The sequence below is a fragment of the Mobula hypostoma genome, chromosome 2 (genome assembly GCF_963921235.1).
Source record: "Mobula hypostoma chromosome 2, sMobHyp1.1, whole genome shotgun sequence".
Lineage (NCBI taxonomy): Eukaryota > Metazoa > Chordata > Chondrichthyes > Myliobatiformes > Myliobatidae > Mobula > Mobula hypostoma.
Window position 1 is genome coordinate 86,386,416 of NC_086098.1, and position 25,294 is coordinate 86,411,709.

Consider the following 25,294-nt stretch of genomic DNA (forward strand, 5'->3'; position numbering starts at 1 on the left):
TAAAGAAACCATACTGACAACAGCCTACTTTATCATGTGCCTTCAAGTACCCTGAAACCACACTGCTTCTTTCCAGTGAATATTTTTACCAATTTCAGATCATTAAGGAGGAATGTGCAGTAAACCCACTGTATAAACTACTTGAATATAGTTATAAAACATATACTACTACTGGTCCAGCATTTAATAAGTAGGAGAAAGAATAAATTGAAAGCTCCAAAAAGATTAACAAGGAGATTAGTTTTGCATATCATTTTCTTAATAAGAAGTAGGTCATAAAAAGTATAAAAAATGTGGTTAAAATCAATATCCATACCTCTTTGCACCAGTACACACCATTTTCCCAGAGCTGAAAATAAGCGCAGTTGTACGAGGTTCCCGAATTCTCATGATGACAGCAGCAAAACGCTAAAAAAAATTTAAGTGAGTTACATTTATGCCAATACCGGCAATTTCCTACATACAGTAGTCCATTGTAACTAAGAACCTCAGGATTCAGCATCAGTGTTACATAGCCCTAGGAAGATAGGAAATTAAAGAAAGTATTCAGGAAAGCTTTATTTCACATTTTGCTAACTTGAATGGCTGATACCAAAACTGGGCTCCATTATGTGGAAATAGTTACAATACCCCTCTTCTTCAAATCTGTAATTTATTTTACAATATAACATATATGGGATGGGTGTGCTTGATTGAGGAGTTATGGATCATCAAGATTTTATTAGCTGGAACTTCATATTCTTTAGAAATCAAGCACCCCTCAATAATTGTGCTTGATTTTTTGAAGCACAAATATACAAAACATATATTGACATGTAAATGTCATGATAAATGTTAATTTGCCTGAAATCATCGGAAGATACAAAATGGGAGCAAGCCCTTGATCTAAGGTGTCCATACTGAGCATTAAACATCAATTTTTCCACTAATCCTATCTGAACCTACTTTTTATTCTTTCCACATTTCTCATCGGTTACATGTCCCTCCACAGCCCATGATACTAACTCTCATCTGCATGCTAGGGATAAATTACACTGGCCAATCAGCCTACCAACATGTCTTCAGGATGTAGGAGGAAACCAGAGCATCTGGCAAGAAACCCACAGTCACTTGGAGAACATGCAAATGTAGACAACACCAGAAGTCAAATCAATTAAGTGTTTTGCCTTTTGGTCAAGATGGCGCCAGCAATCCCTTGAGTGACATCTTCCAGATAGTCAATCATTTCAGCTTTTCTACATCTTCTACTTATTCTTTTTAACTTAGTTTTGTTTTTGAAACTGCTGGAGCCTGTGAATTACAGTCTGTAGAATGATTGAGTGAGCTAGTGCTTTGCTGCACCTGAGAAAACTCCAGCAGGGAAATGCAAGCACGAGCCATGAGGAGAAGCTCAGAGATGAGATGAGATGGGGGGCCAAGAAAGCACTGAGGAAGATTGAAACCGAGGCAAATGCAGAGGAGAACGAGTGGTTCTTGGAGGGGCTGCTGGGTCCTGATGCTCTTGCAGATGTTAACGAAATTCTGAAGTTTATGGATTGGACTGTGATTCATATTGGCCTCTTTCAGTTCTATGTTTTATTTTGTGTTGTCGTCCATTCTTTTTTGTTGCTGATTGGCAGGCTGGGGGTTTGGGTGATCTGTTAGTTTTTGTGTGAGAGACCGGTTGGGAGTGTATGGGGTTTGCAAGTTCTTGTTTCTTTGTCTTTTTGTGTGTGGCGGGGGGAGGGATTGATGTCTTGCTTTCAACTATCTGAATGGTTTTCTGCATTCTATGGCTATCTGGAGAAGGGACAAATCTCAGAGTTGTATTCTGCATATATACTTTGATAATAAAATGAACCTTTGAATCAAACCTAGGTGGCTGAAGTTCTGCTTGCTATGTCACTGGAATTTAGAAGGATGAGAGGGGATCTGATTGAAACATATAAGATTAATAAGGGATTGGACACGCTAGAGGCAGGAAACATGTTGGGGGAGTCCAGAACGAGAGGCCACAGTTTAAGAATAAGGGGTAGACCATTTAGAATGGAGTTGAAACCATAGAAACTACAGCACAGTAACAGGCCTTTTGGCCCTTCTTGGCTGTGCCGAACCATTATCTGCCTAGTCCCACTGACCTGCACACGGACCATATCCCTCCATACACCTCCCATCCATGTATCTGTCCAATTTATTCTTAAATGTTAAAAAAGAACCCACATTTACCACCTCGTCTGGCAGCTCATTCCATACTCCCACCACTCTCTGTGAAGAAACCCCCCCTAATGTTCCCTTTAAACTTTTCCCCCCTCACCCTTAACCCATGTCCTCTGGTTTTTTTCTCCCCTTGCCTCAGTGGAAAAAGCCTGCTTGCATTCACTCTATCTATACCCATCATAGTTTTATATACCTCTATCAAATCTCCCCTCATTCTTCTATGCTCCAGGGAATAAAGTCCTAACCTATTCAACCTTTCTCTGTAACTGAGTTTCTCAAGTCCCGGCAACATCCTTGTAAACCTTCTCTGCACTCTTTCAACCTTATTTATATCCTTCCTTTAATTTGGTGACCAAAACTAACACAATACTCCAGATTCGGCCTCACCAATGCCTTATACAACCTCATCATAACATTCCAGCTCTTATACTCAATACTTTGATTAATAAAGGCCAATGTACCAAAAGCTCTCTTTACGACCCTATCTACCTGCGACGCCACTTTTAGGGAATTTTGTATCTGTATTCCCAGATCCCTCTGTTCCACTGCACTCCTCAGTGCCTTACCATTAACCCTGTATGTTCTACCTTGGTTTGTCCTTCCATCTACCTTGGTTTGTCCTGAGGAAAAACTTTTTCACACAGAGGGTTGTGGATCTGTGGAATGCTCTGCCTCAGAAGGCAGTGGAGGCCAATTCTCTGGATTCTTTCAAGAAAGAGTTAGATAGAGCTCTTAAAGATAGCGGAGTCAAGAATATGGGGAGAAGGCAGGAACAGGGTATTAATTGTGGATGATCAGCCATGATCACAGTGAGTGGCAGTGCTGGCTCAAAGGGCCGAATGGCCTACTCCTGCACCTATTGTCTATTGTCACCTTTATACTTAACATGAAGAGTAAAGTATAAGGTCAGATATTTGAGATAGGGAAAGAAGTCAAAATAATTACTTTCTGTTCTCTGAGTCTCATTTCATGACCACCTACTCATACACATTGACAGACCATGTTACTGAAGTTTACACATAACACTGAAAAATATTTAATAAGAAAATGGATTTCCCTCAACTGCAATATTTTTAATAAAATCTGGTGGCTCAGTCAAATAACTTAAGGGATAAAATCATGATCAACCCATTCATTACACTGCAAGTAGTATTTGGTTCAATAAAGGACATAACATTCACCTTTGGATTATATTCAGCATTTCTTGCTCGAAGAGCTATTGTCTTCAGATCCAATTTGCAACCCAGATTGACTGTGGACACAATATTTCTAGGCACAAAAAAATAATATTCTTTATAGAAGAAACTGAAATTTAATAACATCACGGATCTTTGAAAGTTTCAAATATATTAGTACAAGAATACTAATACTTAAAATATAACATTATTCTAAGGAAATAAGCTTGAAGGAAGACTAGTTGTAGATACTCAATGAAACACTGATACTTTTGAGTATGAAATCAAAATTAAAGTTTACAATTCTAGTTATTTTAAAATTTTGCATTTATATTACATCTTCAATAAAATCATTCCAAGTATCTTCTTAGATGCATTATCACACAGAATTTTACACCAAGGCACATATTGAGATCAAAACAGGAAACCCTTTAAATATTTCAAAGGAGAGAGGGGTGAGATGCGCAGCCATATTGTGGCCATAATGGTGAAGCTTAAAAACTAAGGTCAAGAGACAAGTATTGAAGGAATAGATAGATCTCAGATTGTTTTGGGACCGAGGCAAAAGAGGGCCAGACCATGTCAGTACCTACACCTACACTAAAGGAGAAACATTTAAGAAGCATTATTGGACTGTAGGGCAGAAAAGAAAGAGGCAAATTCAGGACCACATTTATGTAATCTACTATACAAGCAAACATACAATATAATTCATAAAGGATTACAGTGAAGGAGATGGGTGATGAATTTTCATGTCATATATTAGCTTATAATTCGTGGCCATACACATGTGCATCAATTTTATAAAAATCCTATTGAAAATGCTAATTGCTGCAGACTTGTGATTTCTCATTCTGAGGTAAGCTCCTTGGTGTATATTTACAATAACTTGCTCAAAGAAGATAAATTGCATTTTTGTAGCACATTTTAAGATCTCAGGATGTCCAAAACATTAGTCAATGAAGCAGTCTTAAAGTGTAGTCACTGTGGAGTATATACTGTATATAGTTGACATAAACTATGGGTACAGGTAATATACTTCCAGATCAAATTCCTATCATATCCTGTGTAATACTTGTAATTCAAAATAAAATTTTCAAAATACAAAATTGTTAGTTCAACTACGAGGGAGAACCCAGTATAACACTGCAAGGAAACATGACTAAATGTTAAACCTGTTATTAACATCACTGAAGATGGTATCTCAGATTTAACACACAAACAAGGTTGGTAACACACACAAAATGCTGCCTGGCCTACAGAGTTCCTCCAGCATTTTGTGTGCAATAATTTCCAACATGGGCCGATGTTGTTAAACAAGATTGGTGTTAAGTAATTTTTGTAGTTCCTTCAAACCAGTACCAAAACTCTACCGTTAGGCTGTGAAGAATGTCTTCTTCCCCCTCTGGAATGTTGCCTGTCTAGATAAAATATAAAAAGTTGCTTTGTATTTCTAAATTAAAATCTGACTAAACCTAACCCTTTCTTTTAATTATAATTCCATAAAAGCATCAGACATAGGAGCAGAATTAGGCCATTCGGTCCATCAAGTCTGCTCCACCATTCAATCACTGCTGATTTATTATCCCTCTCAACCAGCAATGGATATGAAATTGAGTGGGGTTTTAATAAATAAACAACGAAATTTATTAACCTCTACACAAAAACATAGAAAAGTAAACAATTAACTAAAACGGAAGTTAACAGTGTTATGCGTCTATAGTTATCAAACAATAAAACTTAGAGACAATTCTTAACAGATCTTACTCAAACACAGTCTTAAGGTGGTAGTTCAAAGACCCCAAGTGACTTATGAAATAAGTGAGAGCAGAGACTTCTCGAACCAGCGATGAAGAGAAGACAAAACTACTGACGCAGATCCTAGCCGAGAAATGCTTTGTCCGAAGAGACCACGAAGAGTAAGATTTCTCACAGTAACTGACCTTTCACTGGAGGTGGTCACCACACCACACCTGAGACCATGCAGGGGCTAACCAAAAGTGTGTGCCACAATACCTGTATGGACCATACCAAATGTGAATCACAGAATGCCGTTGATTTCTTGGGTTCATACGAAGCTGGCAAATTCTTCACTCTCGCTCTCTCTCCTTCCACGATTATGTAACCACCGACTGTGACTCCCAACAAAACAACTATGCAACAAACTGCGGTCTTCCCTTTTATACGGATTGGAACATGCCATCACATCACCCCACTATCATGACCATTACATCATGCCAATATCATGAGACAATTTATAGGCATCTGTAAGGCTCATGAGACCATGGATTTGCGCCCTGGAAGGTTTCCAGGGTGCAGGCCTGGGCAAGGTTGTATGGAAGACCAGCAGTTACCCTTGCTGCAAGTCTCCCCTCTCCACGCCACCGATGTTGTCCAAGGGAAGGGCATTAGGACCCATACAGCTTGGCACCGGTGTCGTCGCAGAGCAATGTGTGGTTAAGTGCCTTGCTCAAGGATACGCACGCTGCCTTGAGACAATTACATCATGCCAATATCACGAGATACTCACGGGACAGATAACAATACATTGCCAGAATCATTCTCGTATTCCTTGCTTTTGTATTCTAGTCCTCTTATAATGAATGCAAACATTGCATTTCCTTTCCTTACCACCGACTCAACCTGCAAGCTAACCTTTATGGAATCCTGCATAAGGAATCCCAAGTCCATTTGCACCTCTAATTTCTGAATTTTCTCCCCATTTAAAAACTAGTCTTTATTCTTTCCACCAAATTGTATGACCATTCACTTCCCTACACGATATACCAACTGCCTTTTCTTTGCCCATTCTCCTCAACTGTCTAAGTCCTTCTGCATACTCCCTGCTTGCTCAACATTACTTGCCCCTCCACTTGTCTTCGTATCACCTGCAAACTTGGCCATGAAGCCATCAATTCCATTAACCAAATCATCGACATATGATGTGAAAAGAAGTGGTCCCAACACCAACCCCTACAGAACACTAGTCACCTGCGGCCAACTAGAAAAGGCCCTCTTTATTCCCAAACTTTGCCTCCTGCCAGTCAGCTAATCTTCTATCCATACTAATATCTTTCCTGTAAAGCAATGGGCTCATATCTTGTTTTGCAGCCTCATGTTCAGTACCTTGTCAAAGGCTTTCTGAAAAACCAAGTAAATAACATCGACTAGCTTTCCTTTGTCTATCCTAGCTGTTTACCTAGAAAGGTAAAAGGCAAAAGGAAACACTGATCTCCAGCCCAAACTTGCAAAAAAAACCTTTCCTTAATGTAGGAAACAAAGAATAGAGACAAAAAATACAAGTTAGAGGGATTTTAATCCATGAGAAAAAAAATGCCAATACCATACCTGAAGAGGTGCCCTCAATTACACAATAATCAGAACTTCCTTCCGACATAAACATGTTGTGAGCTATGTTAACTAATGCAATTTGAAGTGAATTGTGATTTAACTTTAGTACAAGAGTTGTTGTAGAGGCTGACATTAGACTCTTTCACTTGCACAAAAGTCAACCTCCTGAAATCCATCAAACTTCTTTTCATCATTAAGACATTCTAACATCAGCATTCAAACTTCTAAAATAGCAGAGGCCAAGTAAAACTGATTTTAAAAAATTGTACTTCAAGATTCAAATTTGTTTAATGTCATTTCCAGTACACAAGTGTACAGGAGAATGAAATAAGTGTTATTCTGGATCTGATGCAGCATAAAAACTCCACAATAAGATAAAGAACATATTTATCTATCAAAAACACAATAAATAAATACATTTAAGATAGCTTATATCCATAGATTGATTGTATGTCCATAAAATGACACTAGGCACAGGAGTGTCTGTACATAGGGTGACTGACAGGAAATGATAAAGTAATGGTGGTGCGGGTTGTGGAGGGGTAGGTTAGTGGGTTGAGGAGTTGATCAGCCTTACTGCTTGTGGAAAGTAACTGTTTTTAAGTCTGGTGGCTGTCATGGATGTTATGTAGCCTCCTCCCTGATTGGAGTGGGATAAGCAGTCGAAGAGCAGGTTGGAAGGAATCCTTCATGTTACTGTCCCTTTTCTGACATCTTTCTGTATGTGTCTTTTTTGGCAGGTAGGTTGGTGATGGCAATGCGTCGAGCAGTTTTGACTATGCGCTATATAGCCTCCCTGTCTGCTGCAGTGCTGGTCAAGAACCACATATGCAGCTTGCTCCCATCCACGCTGGACTCCCTACAATTTACCTACTGACACAACCCATCGACAGATAATGCAATAGCCACAGCTCTACACGCCGTCCTTACATGCCTGGAGAAGAGGGATGCTTATGTGAGAATGCTGTTCTTGGATTGCAGTTCAGCATTCAATACCATAATTCCCTCCAGGCATGACAAAAAGCTCAGAGACCTTGGCCCTCACCCTGCCTTGTACAGCTGGATCTTGGATTTCTGTCAGATCGCCAGCAGGTGGTAAGAGTGGGCTCCTGCACCTCTGCTTCTCAACACAGGAGTCCCCCAGGGCTGTGCCCTAAGCCCCCTCCTTTACTCTCTGCACACCCATGACTGCGTCACCACCCACAGCTCCAGTCTAATTAAATTTGCAGATGATACAGGTTGACCTTCATTAATCCGGCACCATTGGGATCTGAGGAGTGCCAGATTAGTGAAAATGCCGAATTACAGAAGGATCACATTAAGCATAATCAGAGCTAGATTACTGAAGGAACCGGATTACAGGTAGCCAGATTAGTGAAGGTCGACCTGTACTACATTGATTGGCCTCATCTTAAGTAATAATGAGGCTGCCTACAGAGAAGTCATCACCCTGACACAGTGGTGTCAAGAAAACAACCTCTCCCTCAATATCATAAAAACAAAGGAGCTGGTTGTGGACTACAGGGGGAACGGAGACAGGCCAACCCCTATTGACATCAATGGATCTGGGCTTGAGAGGGTGAACAGCTTCAAGTTCCTCGGTATACATATCACCGAGGACCTCACTTGGTCTGTACATACCGGCTGTGTGGTTAAAAAATCATAACAGCACCTCTTTCACCTCAGACAGTTGAAGTTGTTCAGTCTGAGTCCCCAAATCCTAAGGACTTTCTACAGGGGTACAATTGAGAGCATCCTGACTGGCTGTATCACTGCCTAGTATGGGAACTATACTTCCCTCAATTGCAGGACTCTGCTGAGTGGTGCAGACAGCCCAGCACATCAGTGGATGTGAACTTCCCTCTACTCAGGACACTTACAGCAACAAGTGCATAGAAAGGGCCCGATGGATCATTGGGGACCGAATCACCCCAGCCACAAACTGTTCCAGCTGTTACCATCGGGGAAACAGTACTGCAGCATTAAAAACAGGACCAACAGGCCCCAGGACAGCTTCTTCCACCAGGCCATCAGACTGATTAATTCACGCTGACACAATTAATTTCTAAGCTATATTGACTGTTCTGTTGTATATCTTAGTGTACATACTATTTATTACAAATTACTATAAATTGCACATTGCACATTCAGAGACATAATGTAAAGATTTTTAATACTCATGTATGCGAAAGATGTAAGAGATAATGTCAATTCAACACGAGCTCTCCTGAAGTCAGTAACCATCTTCTTTGTCTTATTGACGTTGAGGAAAAGGTTATTTTCCTGGCATCAGGCCATCTCAATGTTGCTGGTGATGAGCCCCACCACTGTCGTGTCATTGGCAAACTTGACAATGTGATTACTCAAATGTTTGGCTGTGCAGTCATCTATGAGCGAAGTGCACACCAGTAGGCTCAGCACACAGCCCCGGAGAGCACCCATGTTGAGGATGATGGGGAGAGAGGAGCGAGCAATTGTGCATCCCGACTATCTGAGATCTGTTGGTTAGGAAGTCCAACATCCAGTTGCACAGTGATGTATTTGGACCAAGGAGTAGTAGCGTGTTTACCAAGATTTGAGAGAAAATAGTATTGAATGCCCAGATGAAAACCAGAAACAGCATTCTGACTCCTTGTTTTCTTGGTGTGTCAGGACCAGGTGCTATGGCATTTGTCGTAGAGCGGTTCTGTCAGTAAACATATTAGTGAGTGTTCAATGTGGCATGTATGGAGTTTTTGATATTTGCCATCACCAGCTGTTGAAAGCACTTTATGATGCTTGGTGTTGGTGGCACTGGGCAGTAGCTGTTGAGTTCTGAGGTGTAGAAATCTTTGGTACAGGGATGATGGTAGCTGATTTAAAGCATGTAGGGACAGCAGCCTGGATAAGTGAAGTGTTGAAAATGTTTGTGAAGACATCAGTGAGCCGGTGTGCACACTTCCCAAGTACTCGGCCTGGGACATTGTCTGGTTCAGCTGCCTATGGGGGTTGACTCTCTAGAGTCCTTCCCAAGTCTGCTGCCCTTACAGACATTTCAGCTCACCTGTGACGTGGGGGGGGGGGGGTAACATTCGTGACTGGCATTGTGTTGCATGCCTCAAAGCGTGCAATAGAAGTTGTTTAGAGTATCAGGGAGGAAGGAGTCACTGGTACAGTCAATGCTGCTTTTTCCTTGCATAATCAGTAATGGAATCAGTTATCAGACAGGTAGTCCTGAATATCTTTTGTGCACATGCAGTCTTTGCCCTCTTGGTTCCTAAGTTAAGGCACCAGTTGTTTTGAATTAACAGAAAAGTTATTTCTTGTACTTCTGAAACCTTCTCATTTTATCACTTCACAGGATAACTATTGAAATCTGTCCAAAATTTAAAATACTTTTAAAGACTAGCAAAATGCAACTAAAGCCACAACTACATCTCTCAAACAGCAATTTTCACAAAAAAAAACAGATGCAAGAATCCTTGGGTATCATTGTTTAAGAGGTGACCCCTAATTCTGCTCACTTTCCTAACACTTAGTTTTAGTCATTGCTTTAATCAAAGGCCAAAAATCCTGTGTGTAAAGACTTAGGTGCAAAAAATATTTTCTATTTAAATAATAGAAATTACATTTATTAAGTGGTGTTTAGAAAGTTAATCCCTGTGAGACATCACAAACAAGAGAAAATCTGCAGATGCTGGAAACCCAAACAACACGCACAAAATGCTGGAGGAACTCTGCAGGCCTGGCAGCATCTATGGAAAGGAGTACAGTCGATGTTTCGAGCCGAGACCCTACAGCAGAACTCCTGCTGCTTGGCCTGCTGAGTTCCTCCAGTATTTTGTGTGCATCCCCTGTGAGATATGCCTTCTCTATGGCTCTCTATAACAGAATCTCACACCACAAGAGGCCATTCAGTTAATTATACCTTTTGAAACAACCATCCACATACTTCTACTTACCCAATTTCCACCCCACTGAGTCCTACAATATTTATTCTAAGAAAAAATCAGATTCTCTATTGCAAGTTAAAAGGTTGTTAAGACTGAATGCAATAAAATAAAACTTAAATTAAACCAATGACTTTTACAAAACTACAAGTATGATAAGAGTGTATAAAAGCTACCAATGTCACAAATTCAAATCAGCATCTGTATAGATAGACACCCTAAAATTTCAGGCCAGGGATCAATGTTTTCTTAAAAACGTATAATTTCTGAGATGTATAGTACATCAAGCAGTTATGGCTGTCCTATATGCACCAATCTACAAAGGATCAGAGTAATCACAGAACATATTAGTGCTACAAGGGCAATAGTAAGATTATGGCACTGAAATTAGAGTTCTCTTCAAAATCTGATTAAAGCACATCCATTATACTTGGTAAAGAAATTTTATATATAAAACAGTTCTTACATCTACTAGGGACTGCTTAATGTTAACAACTAGATCAGTAGTTATAAAATTATTATCTGCCAACACCTTATACAAAAAAGGCTAAGGAAGGTACTTACTGTAGCTGCGGTACAATTCCTGAACTCTCAGAAGCAGGAGTAGCTGGAGTTATGGGCGTCATGGGAGTCATTGGTGAGGCATAATGAGATGTGATGCCTGGTAAATTAGTTGTAGTCATTGTCTGTGAATGAAAGAGCTGAGGCGGTTGATTAGAAGAAACCTGTGTTGCTAGTTGAGATGCTGTGGACTGCTGTGCTGCTTGTTGTTGCTGTCTTTGCTGTTCTTCCAAGAGAGATATGCTATTGGAGCTTTGGACAGGCTGTGGAGTCAAGCCTGTGCCATACGGCATCATTGGACTAAATATGGTGTTGCCTGGTGTCATGATACCCTAGATATGGGAAGACAAATGGAAATTAAAATTACATTAGTTTCCAAATATTACAACTGCAATTTGTATTTGTTTCGCTACTTCAGTCATCCATTCTACAACCTAACAAAACTTTTTCCCTCCTGTAACTCTCATTGCCATGATCACTGCTCTACCACAGGTAACTAATCCGAAAGGATTCTCTGGTGTTCACTTCCTAAGGCATATTGTCGATCTTCTCATAAGGCACACCTGAAAGACAAATTTTTGACCATGCTTTTGGGCAGTTAATATCAAACATAGAACACCACAGCACTCTTTGGCCCATTATGTTGTGACAACTGTTTAACTTCTCTAAGATCATGAGACCATAAGACATAGGAGCAGAACTAGGCCATTTGATTTGACCCACCAAGTCTGCTCTGCCATTCCATTATGGCTGATCTATTATCCCTCTCAAACCCATTCTCCTGCCTTCTCTCCATAACCTTTGACGCCCTGACTAATCAAGAACCTATCAACCACCTCTTTAAATATACTCAATGACTTTGCCTCCACAGCCACCTGTGGCTATGAATTCCACCAATCCACTACCTTCTGGCTAAAGAAACTCCTTCACATCTCTGTTCTAAAGGGATGCCTTTGCATTCTGAGACCGTTCCCTCTGGTTCTAGACTCCCCCACTAAAGGAAAAATTCTCTCCACATCCATGGTATCTAGTCCTTTCAACAGTCATTAGGTTTCAATGAATTCCCTCCTCATTCTTCTAATCTGCAGTTTGATGGCCCAGAGCTCCTTCTCTGGGAACCTTTCATTCCCATGAACCTTCTCTGGACCCCCTTCAATGCCAGCACATCCTTTCCTAGATAAGGGGCCCAAAACTGCTTGCAGTATTCCAAGTACAGTCTGACCGATGCCTTATAAAGCCTCAGTATGACATCCTTGCTCTTATATTCTAGTCCTCCCGGAATGAATGCTAAAATTGCATTTGCCTTCCTTACCATTGACTCGATCTGCAAAGTAACCTTTAGGAAATCCTGCACAAGGATTCCCAAGTCCCTTTGCACCTCTGATTTCTGAATTTTCTCCCCATTTAGAAAAATATCTATGCTTTCTTGCTTCTACCAAAATGTATGACTATACAGTTCCCTACACTATATTCCATCTGCCACTTGTTTACCCATTCTTCCAATTTGTCCAAGTCCTTCTGCAGACTCCCTGCTTCCTAAACACTTCTTGCCCTTCCACTCATCTTTGTATCATCCTCAAACTTGACCACAAAGCAATCAATTTTATTATCTAAATCACTGGCATATAACATGAAAAGAAGAGATCCCAACACAGAACCCCGTGAAACAAAACTAGTCACTGGTAACCAACCAGAAAATACCTCTCTTATTCCCACTCTTCCCCTCCTGCTAGTCGGCCTATCTATCCATGCTAGTATCTTTCCTGTAATGTGTGGCAATGTGAAAGGCTTTTGAAAATCCTAGTAAACAACATCCACTGTCTATCCTGCCAGTTTTCCCTCAAAGAATTCTAACACATTTGTCAACCAAGATTTTCCTTTAAGGAAACCATCTCGACTTTGGTCTATTTTATCATGTACCTCCAGATACCCCAAAATCTCATCCTTAGTAACAAGCTCAAATACCTTCCCAACCACACAAGTCAGGCTAACCGGCTTATAATTTCCTTGCCTGTTAAGAAGGCCTCCTCCCTTCTCAAAGAGTTGAATGACATTTGTAATTTTCTAGTCCTCTGAAACCATCCCAGAATCCAGTGATTCTTGAAAGATAATTACTAATGCCTCCAATCACTTTAGCTACCTCTTTCAGAACCCTGTGGTGTAGTCCATCTGGTCCAGGTGACTTATCTACCTTCAGAAATTTCAGCTTCTCAAGCACCTTCTCCTTAGTAATAGCAACTACACACTCACTTCTGCCCCTGACACTCTTGAATTCATGCTATACTGCTGGTGTCTTCCACATTGAAGACAGAAAATACTTTGTCCCCAATTACTACCTCTCCAATGTCATTTTCTAGTGGTCCAATATCCACATACTTTTGGAATACTCTTATATTATTGCCTAACTTACCATCTTACTTGATTTTTTTTTCTCTCTTTATGGCTTTTTAGTTGCCTTCTGCTGGTTTTTAAAAGCTTCCCATCCCTTTAACTGCCCACTAATTCTCAACATGTTATATGCTCTCTTTTTTGCTTTTATGCAGTCTTTAACTTCCCTTGTCAACCGCGGTTGCCTCATCCTCCTTTTGGAATACTTCATCTTTGAGATGTACTGCACTTTCTGAATTGCCCCAGAAACTCCAGCCATTGCTGTTCTACCATCATTCCTGCTAATATCCCCTTCCAATTAATTTTGGCCATCTCATCTCTCATGCCTCTGTAATTCCCAATGTACTGCTGATGCACCTGACTTTATCTCCTTGCTCAAACTGCAGAGTGTATTTTATCATATTAAAATCACAGTCTACAAAGAGTTCCTTTACCTGAAGCTAATCAAATCTGGTTCATTACACAACACCTAACCCAGAACTGTCTTTCCTCTAGTGGGCTCAACCACAAGCTGCTCTAAAAAGCCATCTGACATTCTACAAATTCCTTATCTTGGAATCCAGCAACAACCTGATTTTCCCAATCTACCTACATATTGAAATCCCACATGACTATTGTAACATTGCTTTTTTACGTCTTTACTACCCCCCATTGTAATTTGTACCCCACATCCTGGCTACTATTCGGAAGCTTGCATATAACTCCCATCAGGGTCAATTTACCCTTGCAGTTTTTCGACTCTACACACAAGGATTCTACAAACTCCAATCCTATGACCTCTAAGGATTTGATTCCATGTTTTACCAACAGAGCCGCCCCACCTCTTCTGCCAACCTGCCTGGTTTTTGATACAATGTGTATCCTGTGAAGTTAAACTCCAACTATGATCTTCTTTCAGCCACGACCCAGTGATGTCCACAACATCATGAATTTAACTTCCAGCACAGATTACTTTCCATATCTTTCTGTACATTATTTAGACGAGTTCCTGTGAATACACTGGTTTGTTTCAGTATGTCTGGTGACCAATTATGGATACTCTCTAAATTACAATTTTCAATCCTCTAGCAGATTAATTTAATACCAAAAGAGGAACAAGCCATTTTAGCCCATTGAATGTGCCCTACCATTCGATGAGATTGTGGGTAATTTAAAACCAAGTGGCTATTTTTCAGCATACCTTATTAATGGTAGTTTAAAAAATGATCAATTTATCTTTTAAAATTCATTTGCAGAGCATCAATTACCATTTGTACAACTTATTCCAAATTTATACAACCTTCCCTATATAGAAGTGTTCCTTCCTTCAGTCCTGACAGACCCAGCTCTATTTTTTTTAGACCATGCCTTCTAAATCTAGCTACTCAGCCAGAAACAGATATTCTCTAGCCACCTAATCAGGACCCCTTAATACCTTGAAAATTAATCAAATTACACCCATCCCATCCCCAAATCTTATTTTGTGAGCCACTCCTGTAAATGGGAATGCAGAGAGATCTGGGTGTGCAAGTGTGGAATTTACAGAAAAAAAAAACACCTGTATGGGTAGAGTGAATAATTAGAAAAGCCAACAAAATATTGCAGAATTATTGGTTGGGTAAATGAACCCAAGTAGGGAATTTATGCTATTGCTACATAGGGCATTGGTTGGATCATATTTGAAGTTTTCTGTATGGTATTGGTCTTATGATTTAAGTATTAACATAAATGGATTGGAAGCAGATCAGAGGATAGGATATGAGACTTAAAACCTGGAGAATACAGAATATTTTGCAGGGAAAGAGTGAACAGGCTAGGCTTTTATTCACTAGTGTTTAGAAGAGTGAGAGGAGACTTGGATTGAAACACAAAGTTTTTATGGATATGAAAGGGATGCTTCCTCTTGAGAATCTCTAGAATTATGGACCACTGTTTAAAAATAAGGGGTTTAAGACAGATAAGACCATCTTTTCTCTCTTGGAAGGTTATAAGTCGTTGAAATTCTTCCACAAAAAGCAGAAGAGGCCTTGAATGTTTGAGAGAGCAAAGGAGAGTAGATGAGAGTAAGGAATTAAGGTTACAATCAGATTAACTATGGCATTATTGAGTGGCAGAGCAGGAATATATACAAACACTTCTAAGTCTCCTCAAAGCCACTATATTCTTCCTAAGGTGTTCCAACCAAACAGGAATATAGATGTTACAAGTATATAAAACCAGAGCTTTGTCCAGTTGTTGAATGACTTCTAAAAATATTGCTTTCCAGTCTTCTACATAAAAATACAACATTTCAGTCTGATTATTTTCTGTATTTTCCATGACATTTATAAAGATCTGTGTACTTGGATCCTTAGTTACTTTAGACCATTTTAAAATGCTTCGAGCTTCTACTTGGAACGAAGTTCTTAGGGCTTCTGCAACTTTCTTTATAATCTAGAATAGAAATAGGTTTTTGTATCCTTTACTGCACTGCGTTAAGTCATTGCTGTTACTTGGTTTGTAAATTTTAGGCCTGATTCATAACATAAGCAAAGATTGTTAAATAGAACTTGTGCACCAGGGATCCATTAAGAGAAAATTAGAACAACTCACTCAAAAGCACAATACTATAAATATTACATATTTTATGATCTAGAAATAAAAAACTCAACAAAAACACTCGTCAGGTTATACCACATCTGTTATGCTGTTGTTCCTTTCTGTGCCTTGTGGCACATTAGACGGCAACCTTGCTGCTTCTTTAGCATTTTTGTCTGTTTTTTTTTTAAAAGAAAGGCCGAGTTGCTAGCTCAACACTCAAAAAAGTATGGATGGAAAGCATGTAAGGAGCTGACTGGTTTCAAACTTGGAACCATTCGCTTCGAAGATTGCTGCGGATGCCATTATGCTACTAGCTGGCTACATCTGTCATGTACAATCAAGTTACTTTCTCTCTCTGTGTCCCCATTCTTTCCACTCCATTGCCCCTCAAGTCAGGAATTAGGGGCTCAGGGGTATGCTATAGCACAGTACAAAAAAACAAATAAGATTTGTTACTGTACTGTTTTAGCAAAATAAAAGACTGAGCCTTCTGTGCTACAGATCTGAGATGCCTATTAGATCCAAAGTTACATTGTGGCCTAAAGGGTACTTTGCTACGAGAAAGCTAAGTGAATCAAATAGCTTGTCTATCTACCTAAACATTATCACTTACGTTTAAAATCAAATCAGCAAATTAATTTATCATGTTGTAGCCACTAGCACTGTGAACGGGTCATTAAATTTTCCTAATATCTACAGTAAATAGAAGGTTCAGCATCTCTGGAGGTAACTATGTACCATTTCAACTTACAATTCAAAATAAATACATTTCCCTCACTGGACTATCACCAGATTTGAGCTCAAGTTCTTGTAGACTGAGGTCAAAGAGATCCAGCAAATACTGAATCCCTACAGCATCCACCCATCTGTCTCAGGGGCCGAGGTCAGAACACTGCAAGGCATCAAGCCCCAATGGTGCACCTGGCCAGGTTCTGAAAACCTGTGCCGACCTCTTGGCTGGAGTTTTCAATGACATCTGCAACCTCTCACAACATAGAGGAGTGAGATAGACTGGCTGGTTGAATAGTGTCACCACAACCAAAACCAAGGAATTAATTGTACACTTCAGGAAGGGGAAATCAGGAGAACACACAACAGTCCTCATTGGCCTATGCAAGGATCTTGGTCTGCTGCAAATCATCTACTGCCATAGAAAGTTTACAGCTGATGCAATATCACTGCTCATCATTCTGTTTTGGAGCATCTAGATAACATCAGGCTGCTATTTATCTATTACAGCCTGGCATTCAACACCATCATTCCATCAATGTTAATCACTAAGTTTCTAAACCCCAGCTTCTATATCTCCCTGTGATTGGATTCTCGACTTCATCAAGAGTCTACGGATCAGTATTAATATCTCCTCCTCACTGACAATAAACACAGGCAGCTCCACAAGGATATGCGCTTAGCCCACTGCTCTTCTTTCTAAATTCACGACTGTGGCTAAGCTAAGCACAACTCAAATGTCATCTATAAATTCTCAGATGACAGCACTGTTGTTGGTAAAATCTCAGAAATCAAAGAGGCAGCATACAGGAGTGAGATAATTTGGATTGTTTTGTCACAACAAAAACCTTGCATTCAATGTCATCGAAACCAAGAAACCGGTTGTGAAAGGGTAGTCAGAATGCACACCAGTCTTCATTGAGGGTCAGCAACGGAAAGAATGGGCAGCTTAAAGATTCATCCTGGACCCAATACGTTGCTACAACACCGGCATCTACCCGGCAATGTGAAAAATTGCCCAGGTACGTCCTGTACACAAGAAAGAGGACAAGTCCAACCCAGTCAATTACCGCCCTATCAGCCTATTCTCAATCATCAAAGTAATGGAAGGGTTCATCAACAGCGCTATCATGCAGCACCTACTCGGCAATAACCTGCTTATGGATGGCCAGTTTGTGTACGGTCAAGGCCACTCAGCTCCTCACCTCCTTGGTCCGAACAGGGACCAAAAAGCCAAATACCAGAAGTGAGGTGAGACTGATAGTCCTCAACATCAAGGCAGCATTTGACGGAGTATGGCATCAAGATGCCCTAGCTAAAAATGAGTCAATTGGAATTAGAGGGAAAATCCTCGGTTGGTTGAATCATACCTGACACAAAGGAAGATGGTTGGAAGCCAACTATCTCATCCTCAGGACATCATTGCAGGAGTTCCTCAGAGAAGTGTCCAAGGACCAACCATCTTCAGGTGCTTCATCAATGACCTTCCTTCCATCCAAAGGTCAGAAGTGGGGATGTTCATATATGACAGCACAATGTTCTGCACCATTCATGACTCCTCAGATAGTGAAGCAGTTCATACCCAAATGCAGCAGGACCTGGACAACATCCAAGTTTGGGCTGACAAGTGGCAAGTAACATTCGAGCCACGCAGGTGCCAGGAAATGACCATCTCCAATAAGAGAGGATCCAACTAATGTCCCTTGACATTCAGTGGCATCACAATCACTGAATCCTCTATCATCAACATCGTGGGGGTTGACAGGAAACTGAACTGATCTAGCCATATAAACACAGTGGCTACCAGAGCAGGTCAAAAGCCAGGAATTGTGCAGTATGTAACTCACCTCCTGACTCCCCAAAGCCTGTCCGCCATCTACAAGGCTCGGGCTACTCACTTGGATGAGTGACTCATTTGTGGCTAAGGACTCACTTTTGTAAACTTCAATTCTGTATGTTATTTGCCTATTTTTATTGTTTGCATGATTTGTCTTTTTTTCTGCACATTGGATGCTTGATGGTCTTTGAACTTTGTACAGCTGCAGCAAAACAACAATTTCATGTCAAATAAGATATTGATGTAAACCTAATCCTGAAATGCACCACAGCAGACATCTCAGAATCAGGTTTACTATCACTGGCATGTGTTGTGAAATTTATTAACTTAGCAGCAGAAGTTCACTGCAATACATGATAATATAGAACAGAAAAACAAATAAATAGGAAAATCAATTAAAGTATATATATGTATATTGAATAGATTAAAAATAGTGCAAAACAGAAATAATACATATATTAAAAAAGTGAGGTAGTTTTCAAGGGTTCAATGTCCATTTAGGAATTGGATGGCAGAGGGGAAGAAACTATTCCTGAATCGCTGAGTGTGTGTCTTCAGGTTTCTGTATCTCCTTCCTGATGGTAACAATGAGAAGACAGCATGCTTGGGTGATGGGGGTCCTTAATAATGGACGTCTCCTTTCTGGGGCACTACTCCTTGAAGATGTCTTGGAATCTACAGAGGCTAGTACCCAAGATGGAGCTGACTAATTTTACAACTCTCTGTAGTTCATTTCTGTAGTTCCTGTAGCTTCTCCCATTCCAGACAGTGATGCAGCCTGTCATATGCTCTCCACAATATATCTATAGAAGTTTTCAACAAACCAAATCTCTTCAAACTCCAAATGAAATATAGCCCATATCTCGCCTTCTATATAGATGCATCAAATGTTGCGACCAGATTAGATTTCAGGGATCTTGACACCTTGGAACTTGAAATTGCTCACTCTCTTCAATTCTAATCCCTCCATGAGGACTGGTTCATGTTTCCTCATCCTATCCTACCTGAAGTCCACAATCAGCTCTTTCGACTTACTGACATTGAGTGCAAGGTTGTGGCTGCGACACCACTGAACTAGCTGGCATATCTTGCTCCTGCACGCCCTCTCATCTCCATGAGATTCTACCAATAATGGTTTCATCATCAGCAAATTTGAGCTAGGCCTAGCCACACAGTCATGGGTATAGAGAGAGTAGAGCAGTGGAGTAAGCATACACTCCTGAGGTGCACCAGTGTTGATCGTCAGTGAGGAGGAGATATTTATTCCAGTCGGCCCTCCTTATCCGTGGGTTCCGCATGCACGAATTCAACCAACCGTGAATCGAGAAAACCCATTAGTGCTCTTCCAGCACTTGTTGTTCGAACATGTACAGACTTTTTTCTTGTCATTATTCCTTAAACAATGCAGTATAACAACTATTTTAGATAGCATTTACATTGTATTAGGTATTATATGTAATCTAGAGATGATTTAAAGTATACGGGAGGATGTGCGTAGGTTATCGTGGATCGGGATCGAAAAAAAACCGGAAGTTCTCTTACTAAGTAAGTCAGAACAGGTACATCCGGTATTATTTAGCGTCAGTTAGTCAAACGTTTGTCTTAGTATATAGTATATATTTTACTTTTCTATGCATATAAAACACTTAAACGTATATATTTCAGCGCCGAGCTCAGGAACGGAAGTTCCCAAGTTCGATCCAGTGACAGATCACTCCCGAGCACGCTCTCCATCCATGCTGGGTTGATGTGGAGGATCAAAAACCCAGAACCTCAAAACCCTATAACTAAACCACTGCGTTGCTTAGTAATAATTGTAGCTTCATCGGGGCAGGGCCTTTCTCACTTTATCCTTTAAAATTGTTCCGATTGTTGACTGACTGTAGCCTAATGATTTTCCAATGACCGATGGTGTTTCACTTCTTTCCGATTGCTTTATTATTTCTACTTTATTTTCAATCGTGATCATGATTATTTTCGTGAACAGAAACATTGCAGATTCAGAGCTCTGCTGCTGGGTCCTAATGTCCACCGCATTGAGACAGGTCGAATAAGGGACTTGAGCATCTGCGTTTTTTGGTATCCACGAGGGGTCCCGAAACCAATCCCTTGCGGATAAGGAGGGCCGACTGTACCAACATGCAGACTGTGGTCTTCTGGTTAGGAAGTCAAGGATCCAATTGCAGAGGGAGGTACAGAGACCCAAGATCTGCAGCTTATCAATCAGGACTGTAGGAATGATGGTGTTAAACACTGAGCTATAGTCAGCAAACAGCATCCTGACATAGATGTTTGATTTGTCCAGACGACCTATGCTGTGTGAAGAGCCATTGAAATTGTATCAGCCATAGACCTATTGTGGTGATAGGAAAATTGCAGTGGGTCCAGGTCCTTGCTGAGGCAGGAGTTCATTCTAGACACAGCCAACCTCTCAAAGCATTTCATCCCCATAAAGTGTGAGTGTATAATCGTTGCCTTTTAGAAGCAGGTGGGAACTTCTGACAATCTTCAACAGTGAGAAGTTGGAGATGTCCTTTCAGTTGGTTGGCACAAGTTTTCAGAGCCTTACCAGTTACTCAGTTGGGGCCTGTCACCTTGTGAGGGTTCACCTTCCTTAAAGACAGCCTAACATTGGCCTCCGAGACAGAGATCACAGGGTCACCGGGTGCAGCAGGGATCTTCACAGCTGTAGTTATATTCTCCCCTTCAGAGCAGGCATAGAAGGCATTCCGCTCATCTGGTAGTGAAGTATCACTGCCATTCATGCTATTGGGTTTCACTTAGTAGGAAGTAATGTCCTGCAAACCCCGCCAGAGTTGATGTGCATCCGATGTTGCCTCCAGCCTCGCTCGAGTTCTCTCTTTGCTCTTGAAGTAGCACTTCGCAAGTTATACCTGATTTTCTTGTACAGACCTGGGACACCAGACTTAAATGCCACAGAACCAGCCCTCAGCAGATGACGGACCTCCTGATTCATCCATGGTTTTTGGTTTGGAAATGTACAGCAAGTTTTTGTAGGCACACACTCATCCACACAGGTTTTAATGAAGTCAGTAACAACTGCGGCATACTCATCCAGATTTGAAGGTGAATTCCTGAATACAGTCCAGTCCACTGATTCAGTCCTGTAAGCACTCTTGTACTTCCCTTGGCCATACCTTCTTGGTCCTCACTACTGATGCTGCAGTCTACAGTCTCTGCCTATACGCAGGGAGAAGTACAGGCAGGTAATCAGACTTTCTGAAGTGAGGACATGGAACGGCATGGTAGGCATTCTTGATCATGGTCTAATAGTGGTCTAGTGTGTTGTTTCCTCTGGTAATACAAGTGATTTGTTGATGGTAATTATTTACTGACTTATTCAGGAGGGCCTGATTAAAATCCCCCAAAATGATGGGGTGCTGTTTGGTTCATATTAATCCCAAAGCTTAGATCATCTAAAGTCTGTTTGACATTGGCCTGAGTTGGAATGTAGCTGCTACCAAAATGATCACAGAAATCTCTCACTGCAGGTAAAATGGACAGCACTTAATTGCGAGATATTCCAGGTCTGGTGAGCAGAACTGGGACAACACCAAGAGGAGTTGATCATGAGGCATACACTTCCATCTCTGCTTTTGAGACACTCTGTGAACTTTAACTCCAAGGACAAATGATCTAACATCCTCCATGCTCTACCCATTAGTTTTTCAGGCCCCATCCTGCAACTTCAGGGTTCTAATGGTTTTTGGTCAATCATTCTTTGGGTTTTTTTCTCCCTCTGTTTCGTGCATGTCTGCATAGAGCAAGGATATGAAGTTGGACACTGTCTATATTCCCTGACATTAAATTGAACCACTGAACTAACATCTTGGGACCTTCCTTTAACCCCAATGTTCCTTCTAAATCCCAATAACTTTTACCAAGCTCAAAATCTCTGTCCAATCCTCAAATTCCCTCATGGTTTCAATTCACAAATCTATAATCTTCATATATCCAGAACTTCTACCTCCCATTCTGATTTATTCAATAATCTGTCACTAGATCATTCCTGGCAATATCTTCAACCACACTGCTAAAACTACTTCTAGTTTGCTGCATAACTTCCCACCTTCAAAATAAATAACTCTCTACAAACTTGGTATTTTGAGAAAGGTGACAGAGGAATATGAATTATATAGAACTTACTTGTGGTGACGATAATCCTTGTGCATAGGGGGGCATACCGTTGTTAGCCTGATCCATGCTGAAGTGTGATGCTGACACTCCAGGGGAGAGTGATCCACACTTCTTCTTCACCTCAGTAACAGGGTACAATAATTCCAATGTAGTTTCAGTTCTACCGCATACTTAAAATACTCACTTCAACTGCTGGAAAAAGGAACAGCAAGAAATCACAACCCAGTGAATGGTGGAAAGGGTAGTAAGTGAGAACACAAGAGTGAGAAAAAGAAAGATGGAGTGCAAATAATCAGAAGGGGAGGGGAAAGGCATGGGCAGAGGGGGAGGAGGGGGAGGAGAGGGGAGGAGGGGGAGGGGGGAGAGGAGGGGGAGGGGGGAGAAGGGGGGGAAGGGGGAGAAGGGGGGAGGGGAGGGGAGGGGGAGGAAGGGGAGGGGGAGGGGAGGGGGGGGAGAAGGGGGAGGGGGAGGGGAGAAGGGGGAGGGGGAGGGGGAGGGGGAGGGAGAAGGGGGAGGGGGAGGGGAGAAGGGGGAGGGGGAGGGGGAGGGGAGAAGGGGGGAGGGGGAGGGGAGAAGGGAGAAGGGGGAAGGGGAAGGGGAAGGGGAGGGGGAGGGGGGACGGGGGAGGGGGAGGGGGAGGGGGGAAGGGGAGGGGGGAGGGGGGAAGGGGAGGGGGGAGGGGGGAAGGGGAGGGGGGAAGGGGAAGGGAGGGGGAAGGGGAAGGGGAGGGGAGGGGGAAGGGGAAGGGGAGGGGGAGGGGAAGGGGGAAGGGGAGGGGAAGGGGGAAGGGGAGGGGAAGGGGGAAGGGGAGGGGAAGGGGAAGGGGAGGGGGGAGGGGAAGGGGGAGGGGGGAGGGGAAGGGGGAGGGGGAGGGGAAGGGGGAGGGGAGGGGGGAAGGGGGGAGGGGAGGGGGGAAGGGGGGAGGGGAGGGGGAAGGGGGGAGGGGAGGGGAGGGGAGGGGAGGGGAGGGGAGGGGAGGGGAGGGGAGGGGAGGGGGAAGGAGGGGAGGGGGAAGGGGGAAGGGGGGAGGAGGGGGGAGGGGAGGAGGGGAGGGGAGGGGAGGAGGGGAGGGGGAGGGGGGGGGGGAGGGGAGGGGGAGGGGGAGGGGGGAGGGGAGGGGGAGGGGAGGGGGAGGGGGAGGGGGGGGAGGGGAGGGGGAGGGGGGAGGGGGAGGGGAGGGGGAGGGGGAGGGGGAGGGGGAGGGGAGGGGGGAGGGGAGGGGGAGGGGGAGGGGAGGGGGAGGGGGAGGGGGGGAGGGGGGAGGGGAGGGGGAAGGGGAGGGGGGAGGGGAGGGGGAAGGGGGGAGGGGAGGGGAGGGGAGGGGAGGGGAGGGGAGGGGAGGGAGGGGAGGGGAGGGGAGGGAGGGGAGGGGAGGGGAGGGAGGGGAGGGGAGGGGGAAGGAGGGGAGGGGGAAGGGGGAAGGGGGAGGAGGGGGGGAGGGGAGGAGGGGAGGGGGAGGGGGAGGGGGGAGGGGGGGAGGGGAGGGGGAGGGGGGAGGGGAGGGGGAGGGGGGAGGGGGGAGGGGAGGGGGAGGGGGGAGGGGGAGGGGAGGGGGAGGGGGGGGGAGGGGGAGGGGAGGGGGGAGGGGAGGGGGGGGGGAGGGGAGGGGGAGGGGGGAGGGGGGAGGGGGAGGGGGGAGGGGGGAGGGGGAGGGGGAGAAGGTGAGGGGTGCGGAAGAGGGATAAGGGGGTGCGGAAGAGGGGTAAGGGGTGGGCATGAGGGGTGCGGAAGAGGAGGGAGTGGGGATGAGGACGGGGTGAGTGGGGAAGAGGAGAGAGGGGGTGGGGTTGGGAAGAGCCTTGTGAGGGAAATGAGAGGACGGAGGAAGAGTTGACCAATTCTGGTCGGAGACCGGTTCAGTTGCCGGCTCCCGCGGCCAAGCAGACTTTATCAGTGCACTCCGGACCCGCGTTGCCGCAGAGGCCGGACAGGCCCGATCGGGAAACGCAGCAGGTGCGACACCCCGATCCCGAGCTGCCGCTGAGGGGAAGGGAAACCGGACCGAGCACAGCCGCCCCGAAATCACTCACCGGTACGACGACTGCACGGCCCCGCGCTCGCCTAGCCGGCAGCCCTCACCCTAACCGCGCGCGCCATCCATTCCCGGCGGCCAACGCGAGGCGTGACAGGTCTGGTTGCGCGCCTGCCCTGTGCGCGAGGCAGTGGCGCATTCACGGGCCGGGCTGGGCGGGGAAAGCTCGGCCGAGCTGGGTCTGAGGCGAGGAGATTTTCATTCGGTTCTGGAGTGCTGAGGATGCGAGGCCTCAGCCGCAGGTGGGGTAGGAAATGCTGAATGGTGTGCGTGGGGCGGGGGTAGAGTTGCAGTCGGTGGCTGCGGTTTCCACTGTGTATGCGGGCTCTTAAGTGTATGAAAATCGTTCTTAATACTCTCACCCCCAATGGACAGTCAT

At 43.4% G+C, this 25,294-nt stretch overlaps 1 protein-coding gene across 1 annotated transcript in view; it reads right to left on the reverse strand.

Annotated features, from left to right (window-relative positions):
• Nucleotides 1-25,042, reverse strand: part of tbp (TATA box binding protein) — a 39,430-nt gene extending 14,388 nt beyond the window's left edge. Inside the window, exons 1-5 of the mRNA XM_063039899.1 lie at nucleotides 24,914-25,042; nucleotides 22,893-23,075; nucleotides 11,216-11,544; nucleotides 3,378-3,465; nucleotides 317-408 (exon numbers count right to left, since the gene is read on the reverse strand). Coding sequence (XP_062895969.1) covers nucleotides 317-408; nucleotides 3,378-3,465; nucleotides 11,216-11,544; nucleotides 22,893-22,949 — 566 coding nt within the window. The 5' untranslated portion in view covers nucleotides 22,950-23,075; nucleotides 24,914-25,042. The remainder of the gene's footprint in view (nucleotides 1-316; nucleotides 409-3,377; nucleotides 3,466-11,215; nucleotides 11,545-22,892; nucleotides 23,076-24,913) is intronic.
• Nucleotides 25,043-25,294: the final 252 nt, after the last annotated feature.